Source organism: Alosa pseudoharengus, unplaced genomic scaffold (assembly GCF_046254945.1).
Source record: "Alosa pseudoharengus isolate Yale_2024_CS ecotype anadromous, Long Island Sound unplaced genomic scaffold, YU_APseudo_1.1 YU_APseudo_1.1_scf_9, whole genome shotgun sequence".
NCBI classification, from domain to species: Eukaryota; Metazoa; Chordata; class Actinopteri; order Clupeiformes; family Clupeidae; genus Alosa; species Alosa pseudoharengus.
The window spans coordinates 40,514,002-40,529,993 of NW_027468881.1; the positions used below are offsets into that span (position 1 = coordinate 40,514,002).

The 15,992-nt window shown below is 40.1% G+C and overlaps 1 protein-coding gene across 3 annotated transcripts in view; it reads right to left on the minus strand.

Annotated features, from left to right (window-relative positions):
- LOC143114824 (tumor necrosis factor receptor superfamily member 14-like) overlaps positions 1–15,992 on the minus strand; it is a 30,916-nt gene that overhangs the window by 1,347 nt on the left and 13,577 nt on the right. For 2 of the 3 annotated variants that reach the window (XM_076276612.1, XM_076276618.1), the window contains exons 1-6: positions 13,821–13,900; positions 7,016–7,344; positions 3,499–3,624; positions 2,413–2,568; positions 2,244–2,331; positions 402–585 (exon numbers count right to left, since the gene is read on the minus strand). In XM_076276612.1, coding sequence (XP_076132727.1) covers positions 402–585; positions 2,244–2,331; positions 2,413–2,568; positions 3,499–3,624; positions 7,016–7,157 — 696 coding nt within the window. In that variant the 5' untranslated portion in view covers positions 7,158–7,344; positions 13,821–13,900. Of the gene's footprint in view, positions 1–54; positions 132–401; positions 586–2,243; positions 2,332–2,412; positions 2,569–3,498; positions 3,625–7,015; positions 7,345–13,820 lie in introns of those variants that run through there. The other variant, XR_012985000.1, reaches the window with a different exon arrangement.

Below are 15,992 nucleotides of genomic sequence, written 5' to 3' on the forward strand. Positions count from 1 at the left end.
CTCATTTTGCATTTACAAGAGTAAATTTTTTTTAACAAGAGTTACAAAACTTACACCTCTATTAAGGATATTGCTGCAGCACTTGATGTTTATGACTTGATGTGTCAGCCCTACATGGCTGTCTATGTCCTCTACAATTTAGAGAATAGATTCATAGATGGTCTTAGTTTATTGCAGTTGGAAAATGAATCATTTTTGTAGTCTAAACACTAAAAAAAAATTGCCCCTTCATTCTATGCATATTCCAAGGAGGAATTTTATGACATTATTAGACATTTCTACAAGAGCCAAGATACAATATTAGCTATTTATTTATCTATTTACATGTGTAGTTGGTTACAACTTAATTTACTTGTTTATTTCTCCTTTATTTCTTTGTTTATTTTTGTTTTTGTTCTTACCACTGGTTGTTGGGGGGTGGGGGTTCTTTTCCAGCAAAGTAGAAACATCACAATGCCTACTATTACAGCCAGAATCACCAGTACTATGGCAACGACAACACCAGGTGCGATGCCACTTCTTCCACATTCAGCATCAGAGGATGATGTCCCCTCTCTGATAACACCCAGGTTCAATGGGTCACACCTATAAAGGTTTAACACACAATACAGTGCTGGTCATGGCAATGATGCACACCTACAAAGGTTTAACCTTAGCCGGAGTGGCTAATCAGGAGCTTTGGGAGGATTCTGAGCCATTAACGTTTTGGGGCTAGTCCACTCTGATGGATAGGTAGCTACCAGGCTACCAAAGTTCACGTGCAAGAACAATAAAAAATTTCAAACTAGGAAGTACGAACTGATCATTACATGATTCCATTGGCAACAATTTTTATTAGCAAAGGGGCTATTCATATCTTGAGTATTATTATTAACCCCTATCCTATTGCTGTAAGTCTGCCAAAAGAATAAATGCAACTAGAGAATGTAATTCCAGGGAATTACAAGTGCATGAAAATGACGCTAGGACAGACATGGTGGTTGCACAGCTTAATAAAAGTTGATAGTTTAAAAGTAGACAGTTTAAAAGTTGAATGTAGATTGGGAGTTGATCACACTAGTTGACTGAAAAGCCCAGGCTGCCAAACAGTTGTGGGCAGAGGACACAATTGGCGGGAGTCATAGCTGATGATGACAGTTGGATTGGCTGAACAGTTAAATAGTTGGATAGTTTAAATGGTTCAAATATTTCATAGGGAATTATTGAAGTGAGGACTTTTATTTTGAAACAGCTTTGGGCAGAGGAAACAGTTGACGGGAGTCAAAGTTGATGACAACTGACTGTTGCTAGAGTAGTTATGGTGGTTGCTATGCTGGTTGCTAGGTTAATGATGTTGGTTGCTAGGTTTTAATGGAATGTGGTTGCTAGGCTGTTGCTAGGGTACTTGAAGTCATTGTTAGGTTGTTGCTAGGGTGTCCATGGTGGCTACTATCAGAAATAAAGGAGTTACTACAGTGGTTTGCTTGTATAATCATCTTGGTTGCTATGGAAACTGACATAGATGCTTAATTTCAATGGTTGCTAAATTGGTTGCTAGGTAGGTGGTGGTTTAATATAGTAGGCTAGAGGCATAGTTGATGATAACTGACAGTTGGAATAGTTGAACAGTTAAATAGTTGGATAGTTTAAATGGTTAATATATAATATATTTAATAGGGAATTATTGTAGTGGAGACTTTTATTTTGAAACAGTTGTGGGCAGAGGAAACAGTTGAACAGGATCTGTAGTCTTAAGAGAGCCAGATTTTATGCTTAAAGCCTGAGACAGACAGTTGCTGGAGGTGGCCGGAACCATATGGCTCTGGCCGGAACACTTGGCATAGGATTCTAAGTGCCCTATTGTGATGCCATAATCGCCAATGTTAAGTCTATGGGGACATTTTTAATAGTTTTTAATTAATAGTTCAAAAAGTATAAAAGTTACAAATATGAAAAATACATTCCCCACCTGTCCTAAGTAAGACCTACGTAACACAGTTTGAATGAAGTTTCTACATTAAACGGTTGAAGCCGCATTAAACGCAGAAAAAGCGTTAGAAGAATAATAATAAGAAGAAGAAATCGGATAACAGCAGATTGCGTTGTCATGCACTCTAATAAAATGTATCCCTCTAATGTAATGTCATATATCCGTGCCCTGGGTTAAACACACTTTACAGTCATGACAATTATGCACATCTAGAAAGCTTATGACAGAATGTAGATACAAACATGCAAATGTGTATTTATTTAGATGTGCTCACTGTGTGTGTGGTCTGCAGGATGTGAATGATCCATCTGAGTATGTGTTATTACCACAGTCACCACACTCTGTATCAGAAGATGCTGAACCTGCAGGAGATATTGCTTTTGCTCATGAATACTGACCATAGAACGTATTACATCAAATTTACTACTCAAAAAAGTGCTGACCATTTTGTTTGATGTACTGTCCTGGTGAGCACATTGTGTGTTCCACAGCTCCTCTGCAGCCATCTTTGATTGGGTCAGTGCAGTAGTGACCTTCCAGAGGCTCACAGAGTGTGTCTGAGGTGGACCTGCACACCTTCTTCACTCTTAGACCTGCACCTACAGAAAAAGTCGTTCTTATAGCCTTCTATCATAATTACTTGAATTATGATAGAAGGCTATAATGTCACAAACAACAGATGATGTATCACGTGTGTCCCAGAGATGGCATCAGTCAGATATAGACTAGGAGCAGAGAGCAGACTAGAGACATGATGATATAGACTAGGAGCAGAGAGCAGACTAGAGACATGATGATATAGACTAGGAGCAGAGAGCAGACTAGAGACATGATGATATAGACTAGGAGCAGAGAGCAGACTAGAGACATGATGATATAGACTAGGAGCAGAGAGCAGACTAGAGACACTCCTTGGATGCTTCTGTGGTGCAGCTATTAGAATACCAAGCACTGACAAGAGTGGCAATCGTGTCTCAGGTGGAACACCAAGGACCAAGGTCTCCATGGAAATGAGGGGTTAATAATGTATACCAGTATTTCACATCACACTCCACAACACGCCCAGAATGCGGATGCTAGTTAGGCACATCACACTCCACAACACACTCCACAACACACCCAGAATGCTGATGCTAGTTAGGCACATCACACTCCACAACACACCCAGAATGGTTCCACAACCCACTTTGGGGCCCAAACCCACCTGTTAAGAAACACTGATGTAAACTAAAGCCACTTCTCAGCCACATCAAGTTACAGTAAACATCAAGTGATTTTTGGGCATGTCACCACCAGCTATTCAGTGGCCATTCAGTGGTCAGAAGTAAACTAAACTCGAAAACAAATATTTCAACGTCCTGTGTTTGTCCTTCAATTCATGTCATCCTTTTCCCTTAAAAATGACTGTGAACATAATGAATATTAGATATGGCCTACTTCTGCAGCCTTTGGACATAATGAATACTAGATATAGCCTATACTTCTGCAACCTTGGCCATTAAACATTCTCTGTGTGCGTGATTCCTTACTGTAGTCACAGACTGTGCAGGCCAAACAGCTGGTGAGGCCACTGGGCTGATCAGAGTAGGTGGACGGGGGGCAGGGCTCACACGTAGTACTGGTCATCTCTGTGCAGTGCTTCCGTACACGGTACCCTGTGGAGAGAAACAGACTCTTATAACCAAATAGAAAACAACAGACAGAGACAATACAAATCGGACACAAGTAAACAAATCATCGGTAATTAGTAAACCTGTTTGACTGAGTTGGTGTGCACTAGAGTTGAATGTCTCGAGACCGGTCTTGGTCTCGAGACCATTTTTACGTGGTCTCGGTCTTGTCACAGTCTCGACCGTCTTTGGTCTTGTCTTGGTCTCGGATCCCTCGGTCTTGTCTTGGTCTCATTGTCTTGGTCTTGCGGGTCTCAGGTCTAGTGTTGCATGGTGTATCGATACTAAAAATGTATCACGATGCCTTCACGCAAAAAAAGATACGATTTCCGACGTTTTTAGAATCAATACTTTATTAAAATAATAACGTTCTGTGTCTGTGTGAACTGCTGCTCTCACTGCTCCTTGCACGCATCTAGGCAAGTGGGCGTGTCAAGTAGGCAGCTCTGAGTGAGTGAGTGCGCAGCCAACAACGTCAACATAGTTTTTTGCCGACAGTCCTCGGCCTTGTGGATAAAACAAAAGGTGATATGAAATCTGGAACTACAGTATTTCGGATACATCGCGAATAGTGCAGGCAAGCCATCGGGTAAACAGAGGCCCGTTTGTAAAATATGTTTCAAAGTCATTTAAAAGCAGTAGGCTACACATGGAACTTGGCTAAACACCTCGCAGACATATCCTAACATTTTTAAAGAGTTTAAAGAACGTCAGGTTAACGAATATGCTATAGAAAACACAACTACATGGTTAGTGCCAAGTTCTTCTGTTTTAGTCTAGCCTAAGTGAAACGAGTATGGTTCTCTGGGATAAAGCGAACCTTCCTTCATGAATACATTTTGACGAGACATAACGAGTTGTAATCATTTGGGGGCTAACGTGATGAAAGCGCAATGTTCACGCCAGAATAACATTGCCATAACTTGTAAACAATCTATTTCATGTTTGGTCAGTAGGGCCTACTGGTAATATTTGTTATGGCATGTCGACTGCAATTTGTTCAATAATTATTGCCCAGATGCAATGCGCTAATTAAAGGCCACATCGTATACCACCAAAGCGTGTTGATGCCTAATAATAATAGCGGCTTATTGTTACGTGGTAGCAAATCATGTTATCAAAGAAATAGACGTAATGTAGGAGTGCACACAATTTGCAACAGGTAATGGTGTAGGCCTATCTAACGAAAACCTGAGTGGTTGGAACGTCGTATTTGTACACTGGGCCCAAAGAAATCTATCCTTACATTTTTGCCTTTGCAACTGGCAGAGAAATCCCATGAACACGGGAAGGCCTAGGGTAGCCTATACCAGGGGTCGGCAATTACGTTTGGACCCGGGCCAATTTTTTTTCAGACAATGGCATCGCGGGCCATAGCTTTTGTAATGGGGTGGGGGGGGGGGGGGGGGTTATAGGCCTACTATTTAAATTATTAATTATTATATTATATTAAAATAAACATCATCTAACTTTTAAAATGCATTTAATTTAATTCCATTAAAAACGTTTATTTGCTTATGTGCGCTGTTTTTATGCCGCCTGCTGCATCTCCTGTCGTCTCTCATGAAACAGGCGACTTGCCTAGCAACTTGCCGTAACTAATGTGTAGGCTACAAATATTATTCTTTTGGATGACGTGTAAATGATTAGCTGAACATTGCTATATGCTAGTTATCGATGCAAAATGTCGTTGTCAAAAGCCTTGAAAAGAAAAATTGATTCAGAATGCAGGACCTACAAAGAAGAATGGAAGCAGAGGTATGTGTTGAGCCTGCCTGCATTTCTTAATGCCAAGCCTATTAATTTAACGAAACATAGGCTATTTTTGACCTTGCCCACTGGAAGAGGGAGACAGGACACTTTTGTTTTTTTTTGCACAAGATTACGCGCACTCGCGTGCCAATACCGTTCCGACCTGTGCGTCGTGGATAACTGCAAGGATGTTCCACCTGTTGTTTTGTCACTTTAGTAGGACTATCATCTATACCTCAATAAATGTTTTGAAATTGATGGGATTGCTGTAGGCCTTTTTTTCTTTTTAAAAACATGGGGTTAAAAAAAAAATTCATTCAACAGCAAATTAACGTCATCTCGCGGGCCAGATAGAATAGATGGCGGGCCAAAATTGGCCCGCGGGCCACTATTTGCCGACCCCTGGCCTATACTGTACATCAGATGGCCTAAAGATTAGGCCCCTCTGCATAGCATTCAGTGATTTGCATGCAGTCATTTCAACACTGACCTTGATCTAGTCTAGTTTGGCTATTTAAAGCTTCTTTATTGCCAAAACACAACACAATGTAAATGAACTATAACAAACAAAAAAGGACTTAATCACACAAAGTAGGCCAACTATTTTACTGACTAAAAAAACAATAATTATGTAGGAAGTTCAGAAGTTTAGAACCCAGAATTGACCTGCACATTACAAAAGTGCACCAAATTCAACAATGACTCAATACACTAGGAGGAGGTATGAGTCTTTTCTTTTCCAGAGATCTTAGGATTTTCTTGTAGGATCATTTCAGTATCGAGCATCGTGATATTTATGGCAGGTATCGTATCGAAGTCATAATTTTGGTATCGTGACAACACTACACGACATAGTGGTCGGGAGATTTGCAACAAATAATGTCCATGATACAAAACATAACATTTGATAATGCAACATTAAATTATTTTGCCTTTCATGCCCTTCAAATGTAACCTTTCAAATGCAACCAATCAATGACATACATGTATTTTGTTGTGATTAAGAAACTGGCGCTCATTCAATCAAAAGACGCAAGTGTAGCCAGCGTGAAACGTTAGGTTTACATCGTAGCTGTCAGTCACAGTCAGACCTAGTAATAATAATGTCAGCGAATTCCGGCATCATTAAATTTGCACTCACGGAACATAAAGAAATTTGCAGTCCAGGGGCAAGAAAGAAGCATTCTGCAAAATGCAAGTTTTGCAAAGTCTCTCTCACCGAAACCAGTCTACGAAAACATTTACAGTGAGTGAGCTCACAGTCACATTCATGACATGCTCTGTCTCTGCATTGTTCTGTCTGTAGTTGAAATAATACCTTCTTAAATTGAATTTAAACTGGGACTGAACCTCTTACCCCAGTACGCTGCTCCTATTCAGTTGATGCAAGTTATGGTGTAACACTAGCTCACTAGTTGTTATTTTTTTTTTTTTGGTCTCGGTCTCGTCTCGGTCTCGTCTCGACTCAGTCTGTCTTGGCCTTGGTCTCGTCTTGGTCTCGGTCTTGATACCCTCTGGTCTTGGTAGTGTCTTGGTCTCGGTTTAGTCGGTCTTGACTACAAGTCTAGTGTGCACCTCTACAGTGTTAAAATACTGATGACAATGTGAGTGATGAGTGTCTCACCAGCAGAACAGACCGGGCAGCATCCTTCTCCAGAGTCGTACTCAGCTCTTCCACACTCATGTTGAGACTCATGTTTAGGAAGATTAATACATGGTAGGATACTCAAAAGTAGTATGAGTCTGTAGACAATGTCTTTGTACATGGCTTCAGCCAATACCCTGTCTTTGTTTGATTTGTTTAATTTTCTTTACATTTTGGATATTAGGATATAATAATTTGATTAATAAAACATAATCCAGTTTGCACCACAAGACAGCAGGCAAAAAAAAAAGATAAAGAACCACAGAGTATCTCCGTAACTACAGGCAACCAATCAGGAACACTGCAGCCTGTACAAGAGAGCAGAGAGAAACAGCTGCCATTAGTCATGAGTGCTGAATAACCCTGTCCTTGTGTGAGTTGGTGTCAAACTTAAAGAATCTACTGGGTGCCTAAATATCTCATAGAAGATCTCTAGTGTTCTTATTCCAATTCCTTTAAAGGGACACCAGGCAACGTTTTCATGTTTATTACTCATCTTCGTAAGTCGGTATATTGTTAAATGACTCGTTACAGGCCGAATGAAGACTCTCTCGCCCGCCCCTGCCTGTAGGAAGAATATCCCGCTTGCAAGTTCAGTGTATCCTACCCACCGACCGAAGCAGGCAGGCTAATGAAACGCTAGAAATTGTTGCAAAAGTGTGTATAATGGCAGAGCCGGCGAAGAAGCAGCAAAAACCCTTGACAGAAGCCGCAAAGAAAAGGAAAAGAGCTTCAGACCGAGTGAGGGGGAGTTTCGTAGAGAAAAAACATCAGGCTTGCCTGGTGTCCCTTTAATGCAAAAAAACAAACAAGCAGTTGTTTACAACTACATATTATTAATGTGCACAGTCATGGAGTTTAGAAAGGTTTAGGGTCATGTCAGTCTACTAAGTTATTAGGCTATAATCAGTTCAATTCAACAATATTCAATTCAATTCATTTATTGCAAAGAGTTTTGCTGAGACAAGTCCGAAATACACTCCTTTGTACAGTAAAATGGGGAAAGATATTAAAAAGTATACAAAAGTGCATTTGTTTTGTACATACAAAAACACATACCCCCCAATTCTGTCTTGGAAGAAAGTTATTTGCATCAATATTAACAATTAATATGGAACACAACATGCTCCTATGGGACAAGTGACACAAGCTTCAGAACCATATTGGCGTTACAAGCTAACCCCAAGCTTCAGAACAATCCCAGGGTACCCCCAGATGTACCACTTCAGATGAAATTTAATACCTACATCGCACCCATTCGGATAGAATAAATAATATCAAAGGTAAGATTAAACCTCAAATAATTACTATAAGTGTTTGAACATGCCAACATGAACATGACAGCAGTGCAGTGGCAATGCAAAGATTTGTCGCGGTATTAACGTGACTGAATGTCCTGCTTCATGGACAAATTTACACTGAATAGAACCTAGTTGATTTCAGGGATTAAAGTGAAAAAATAAACTTTTTTCAGGCCATAAAAGTCATACGTTGTTCATATCTACCTATAGAGATAGCACCCCTTTTGCGGTCGCGACCTATTGGTTTTTAATGTACAAAAAGATGCAAACAGCAAAGTAAAGCACCAAATAAACACCAAAACGAGGCTACAGGGTACTCTTAAGTTACTATATAATTAATGCCACCTACAGGTGAATGCATTGAACATAACAATCCTATGGTTTGTGTACCCTGTGTCCTCGTTTTAGCCGCCATTGGCCGCCATGTGAATAAGGCGAATTGAGTGTTCTTGATTGAGATTGAGTTTTCCTGATGAACAAAACAATATTTCAATACCATCCCTGACCATTGCTGATTAGCCATTGCTGTTCTTTTCTACTGCAGCAATATTGTAGAAAGGCTTTAACTTACACTCTTATTTAATTACTTCAGGCCAAAAGTATTTAAAGGGGAGATTTTTTTTCTTGTTAATATGCAATTCAACACCAGGTAAAATCTATAAAATCAAGTTTGCAAGACTTCACATTTCCTCATCAAAGTAACGAATCAGAACAGTCTAGATATTGTTCATATTTCCATTTGTTGCCTCATCCGCATCTAATGAAAACATGGTAATTTTGAGTTTTACAGACAACTCAGTTTTCCAATGAGCAGCAATACTGTGTGTGCTCATGCAGGAGGTCTGCGCATTTGATAACGACAATCTGGAGAGGGCGCTTTTGTCTTCAGCAACAGATTGTATAAGGTTGACAAGAGGTTGCGATATGGTGAGGGACAGGTCGTGTTGCGCTATGAAAGAGCGTAGCCTACTTAGCACAAAAACGGTCAGCCATAGAAAAACGTACACAAATCATGACGCTAATATGCGAGGTTCTGGTAGGCCTACTGGTTATGGTTTTGTGCTATACATTAATAATAGCAACGTTTTAAGTTGACTATTTTAATTGCATGGTTATTTTTTGTCAACATACGCTCACAACCTACTGTCGTTAAAAGTTAGGCCTAAGCAAAATAGGCTACAAGGCTGTCTGTGCGTCATAAACACGACTGATCACTGCCCTATTACTGCCCCCTATCTGGACTCCTGGCCCGTACAGCCTAGCGACCCACCACCAGCCTATGACAACTCTGCCCGGATTACTGGCCCGTCCGCCAACCCACCACATGCCCCTCGAAAACTCCCTTCCCCTGGACAATTCCAACGCTGGACTATTGAACTTTCTGTCACTAAATCAGGAATAACGAATTACCATAACAGATATGTAATCATCCCACCTCTTGTAACTTTCAGCTCAAGTGCTTAACACCATGTCTTATTCTCTACACCCGACTATCATATGCATTTGTCATGTATACAGACCTTACTGTCATGTACTGACCCTAGGCAGATGGGTCAGGCCCTTGAGTCGTGGATCTGCTCGAGGTTTCTTCCTATATATATCTCCAATTCTAGGGAGTTTTTCCTCGCCCCTGTTACCCATGGGCCTCTCTCTTGCTTTTCTTTTCTTCCTTTCTTTCCTTCTTTCTCTGATTGCCTACATTCTGTAAAGCGCCATGATACATGTGTTATGTTTTAGCGCTCTATAAGCACAATAAATTGAAAAAAATATATATATCCCCTTACTCAACATAAAATAATAATGTTGTGAACTGTTAACACGCTCAGTCAAAACCTTCCGTCGCAAATTGTGAAAAACATTGTTGTATCCTACATGTCAAAACAGACGGAAGGCATAGGCTACGGTTTATATTGCGTCACTTTACACATAATGTTAGTTGCATTGATTAGCATAGGAGGCTATCTGTTCAAGTCATAGGTGACACCCAAAATGAATGACCTCCCCTGACAAGAGTTCGCGATGGTAAGAAATTGTCTACATTGATGCATGGAAAGAACACAGCCTTCGAATTCGCACATAGAGCTCACAATAGCATATCCAAAAAAGTTAAACGGATTGGGCAACCTCATCAGCTGTCTCGATTGTGTCAGACCGTCCTCCAGACGTGTTCTTTTTTTTTTTTAAGCAACCGCCCCAGGCCAATGAGACAAGCGTGTAGCTACAACATAAACAAAGCGAAACTCATGGCTGACGTATCTTCTTGAGCGATCTCTGATTGAGACACAGAAAGTTATCTAGGTCTTTAAATATTTACCATCACACACATTCATTCATCGGACCTAATATTTGTAGTTGCCTTAAAAAAGGAAAAGAAAAGGTGATAGACCCCCCTCCTATTTTTTTTCTCACCGGATCTGCATCGATCTCAAATATGACAATTCTAAAATCAAATTGATGGAAATCCGTCGTACGACGGATAACTTTAATCCTTGTCACGCTACCTGAGGATATTAGACTAAATCTACTGATCATTTGAAAAATTAAGACCTCCGTGAAAAAATTCCAGACTTTGAGGTGAAATTCAATACTTTTTAAGGCCTTAATTTAGGAAAATGAAATGTAATACTTTTTAATACTTTTAAGACTCCGCGGGTAGGCATACCCTGCTTTTTTAAAGACATATTTAAATGGAAACCATATTTTTTAAAACTTTTTTGCAACACATTGTGTTTGCATACATTTGAAGTTGAACACATATTAAGGAATAATAAATAAACAGTCATACAATATTAATACACATAAGTAGGCTAGGCTAATAAAAAAATATTAATGCAAATAGATTTGATGGAGCAATGACAATTTGCCGTTTTTATCACTTGAAAGCTGCATTTCTTTCTTTTACAAGCGTCTTACACCATATTTTAAGATTAGTGAGCGTGTTAACCTTTGTTGTGGCATCCATGTGTTTCACACATTCCGACGGCAAAGCACATGAACACTCTCAGTGGGGAAAACAGCGTGATCACGGGGGCGGTCCCTGATGTTCCCAGGAGGCATGAACGCACCATAAAACGTGTTTCTTTTACTGTCTATGGGTGCTTGTTGACCACTGTCTGTTGTTGACAGCCATGTTAACAATCTGGAAACTGGTTTGCCGACTTCAAGCAAAGTCCTTTTAGGCAATTCCCTCCACTCGGCGGCCATATTGCAACACTTTTTGGGCACTCATCTGGCATCTATATCAGCGGAAATGCGTGTGCGCAATGCTTCACGACACCAACCTTGCTCCAGTGGCGAGATCACAACACATGATTGGCACGATATCTTCACAACCAGGGTAGGAATTTCACGGTGGCCACGACGGCCATGGCCGTCGTAGCCCCTTGCGTTGGCCGTGACGCCCCTTTGAAAATCAGAGGTTTACAGGCCACGGTGGCCTTGGTGCCCCCTTCTTTAAATATTCTGCTTTGCGTCCTACTAATAGCGATATATATTTAGCCTATGGCCTGTCAAAATAATCTTAGCATTCACAGCGCAAATTACGCAGTGGAGCAAGTGACAGCGCAAGAAAGAAAGTGCGTCCAAATTAACCCATTCTTCTCAGTTGAACTACTCGCGAAGTAGCCTACTCATCACACAGACATCACAAGTATCACATGAAAGAGCTTTTTCTCAGCTTTTAAACGATGTTAGCCGCTAATTGCTGTGGTGAACGGTTCGCGAGAAAAATAAATAATATCATTCAATTTAATCATAAATTCTACTGAAGGTTTTGCGTCCATCTCCCTACCCATTAATCTCGGTGGAATACTTCACGAACCCTTCGTTTAACATATGACAAACCATATATCAGAATAAACAGCAGACCTTACCGAACAGAAAGGTGTAAAGCAGTCCCCTGTACAGTTAGCCGTTCCAGACTAATCCCGTTTTGAATTTGCAGTAAATTTCAACATACATGGATGTCTCCATATTTGGGATTTAAGTTTTACAATGTGTTTAAATTGTTCAACATGATTTCATAACGGGCCAAATATAAAATAAATGTTAAATATAGCCTAGATATCTGAAAATATTAGATGATCAGATGATTTACAGTTATATGTAATGTGTCATGTTTTATGTTTTTGTAATGTTTCATACAGTGATGCAGGTCTACTGCAGTGAATACAACTTTGGCCTTGGTGCCCTGACATGTGGCCTTTGTGCCCCCCACCAAATATGCCCAACTGAAGGCCAAGTGGCCTTGCCCCAAAAATGGTGAAATTCCGAGCCTGTTCACAACACACCACATTATTGGCTTAATGTATTCACAACACACAACATATACCATTATACACCTGGTCGAGATCTTAGATCTACTGGAACCTGTCAATTAATAGTCCCCAGGGTTAAAACCAAGCAAAGAGAAATGGCATTTAGCTATTATGCCACACAGCGCTGGAATCAGCTTCCAATAGATATTACATTTTCCCCAACACTAGAGTGTTTTAAAAAGAAACTAAAAACTGAACTTTTTCATTCTGCATTTATTGATTAGTTTGTAGGTTTATTTTTTATTTATTTATTTATGTATTTATTTATTTTACCTCCTATTCATTCAGTCTTATTTCCCCCTTGATCTATTTTATTATTTTATTGTATTAATTACTATTATTATTACTGTCAATCTTTTATTTTTCTTTTTGTTTCTTTTAAGCACATTGAGTGACATTTTGTATGACAATGTGCTATATAAATAAACTTGAACTTGAACATGATTGGTTCAATGTATTCACATGTCGACGTTTTGCCGCGGTAAAGGTGTGATACAACTGCCATATTGGCGTTACAAGCTAACCCCATGCATTTCTATGGAGGATTTTTTGAGTGCTGCGTCTGCTCATTAGAAAGTCTCTGCTTCAAATAAGAACAGAGCCCATAGGCCTACAGCGCCATCTTGTGAAGCTAGTGGCATTATCTACAGATTGAGGGGAATCCCAACTGTAACTGCTGTAAAGTACCCATTCTATTTTTCAATTACAAACGGGCAGTTTCGGATTATTATTTTTATGCGTGTATCCATTTGTTTTGAGTGCCTATTTGCTGACTCATATGTGACATATACTTACATCACAACATTCACTAATTTGCTTAACACTTGAGACAACCTGTTGCGCATGAGAGGGTTTGCTCATGGAAATTAAAGTAATTTGCCTACAGACGGCAATAGCTACACATAGCTTACACGGAATAATCGTGCTATTTCTTGTTTACACCTTCTTAATGCAAATCCGGACTGTGCCACATGAAAGCACAAAATCGTCACTTTTAACAGACAGTAGGCTAGTCTATAGACTTAGCCTCATAGCATATTCAATCGGGTGTTTGCTGTTCTCATTTATGTTCGACTTAGGCTATACCCGTTGCAGTTATTTTTCAGTGATGCAAACTGGGTCTGTGCATTTTATTCTATGATTAGTTGAGCTCAAAAACACACTTACCTTAACTCTAATGGCATAGCATTGTCAGACTTCATTCGCAGTCCTGCGTCAACAGTTTAACTGCAGTTGTTGTATTTGAGTGTTCAATGTGAAAGCCACGCCCACACTTTCTTAACAGATATAGCCTAACTACTTAATTAAGTTTTGCTCTTATGTGTGGGTCCAATAAGACACTAGTTCTAGGACCACACAATGTATGAATAAAGTTTAAAGCACAAGTGCACATATAAACCTCAACACAACGTTATTTAGGCTAGGCCTAGGCTACAACCCAAAATCAGAAAAAGTTGGGAAGTTGTGTAAAATGCAATAATATATACAAGTCTCACAAACCCATATTTAGCAGCAGGACATAGACAGGACAGACGACATATCAATTGTTGAAAATTAAAATGTTGACTATTTCATGGAAAATATATGTTCATTTTGAATTTGATGTCAGTAATATGTTTCAAAAAAGTTGGGACAGGGTATGTTTACCACTGTGCTGTTTCACCTCTTCATTTAAGTTCGGGAGAAAAGAGATAAAAAGCCCGCCTACACCGAAAACTGATTGGTTGATTTAGCGAAACAGGCCAATCAGGATGTTCTCTGTCTTGGATACGCTCAGCCACACACGCACCACCCCTCTCTCTCGCCCCTAGCACGCGATGCGAACACCGCGACGCAGTATCCCTATATATTTCTATGAGAAGCGAATTCCGCACCCGCATAGGATTCTGGGTATGCGGTGCGACGAGTGCTGTGGCTGCGGCGCGTCAAAAAGTTCAGCAATCCCCAACTATATGCAAATTAATCCGTTCATCGCGAGGCGAGTATCCAATAGTAGAGCAAAACGCAGGGGAGGTCCATCATCACGTAGCCTAAACAAAACCTAATTTTCCGGTAGTGTGGTGTGGTTACCGCCAACGTACAACATGTCAGATGAGAAAAAATAATCATAGCAGTGTCTACATTTCCGTGTTTGTATGATGTTTGGCTAGAATCCTACAGAATCCTACCGAGCCTATTTCCACTTGAGAAACATTGCCAAAGTGCGGCCCTTTTTAACTCAACAAGATGCAGAAAAACTAATTCACGCCTTTATCACTAGCAGGTTAGACTACTGCAATGCACTTTTCACTGGTCTTCCCAAAAAACATCTAAAGAAATTGGCACTCATACAGAACTCTGCGGCTAGACTTTTAACTAAGACTAAGAAGAGAGAACACATCACCCCTGTGTTGGCTGAACTGCACTGGCTCCCTATTTCCTATAGAATTGATTTTAAGGTTATGTTAATTACTTACAAAGCTCTGAATGGCACAGCACCTTCATATATCTCTGAGCTTTTAATATCTTATCAACCACAAAGGAAACTTGGATCATCCAATTCTAATCTTTTAATCGTACCCAAAGTACTCCACAAACAAAGTGGAGAAGCTGCTTTTATCCATTATGCCCCCAAACTATGGAACACCCTGCCTCTGTACATCAAGCAGGCGAGTTCAGTAAATATTTTTAAAAAAGATCTGAAAACATACCTGTACAGGAAAGCTTTTAGTTAACTCGTCTTATCCTGTAGACTACTTTTTCAGATTATTCTACATCTGCTGCTCTTGGAGGGCGCAGCCAGCCAGAAGCAGATGGGCTCCCCCTATTAAGTCAGGTTCTGCTCAAGGTTTCTTCCTGGAATATGGGAGTTTTTCCTTGCCACAGTTGCCATATGGCGTGCTTGTGGGGGGTAAGAGGGTTAAGGCTGCCAGTCTTATGACATGTTATTTTCTATATTTTTGATATGTTGCTGAGTGGATCATAAACGGCCCCAGCAATGAAGAAAAGTGATTGATAATGACTGACTATTATTGTGTTACATGCTTCAAATGTAAAGCACTTTGAGCTGCATTCTGTGTATGAAAGGTGCTATACAAATAAAGCTTATTATTATTATTATTATTATTATGATTGAAATGACCGCCCAACTTGCAAACTTATTTATAGATGTGACTTTCCCTCGGTAATTTCAAAATAGTGGAGGGAAACATTTTGTTTGGTTGTTTACTAGGCTACCTGCTCTTGCCCTGCCGTTTCCACACATCTACAAAAGGGAACGCCGATCAAAGCGTCTTCATGGAGGGTAGCGTCGCGATTTGGGGAATTCGCATCGCGTGCTAGTGGATCAGGGGCGTCTCC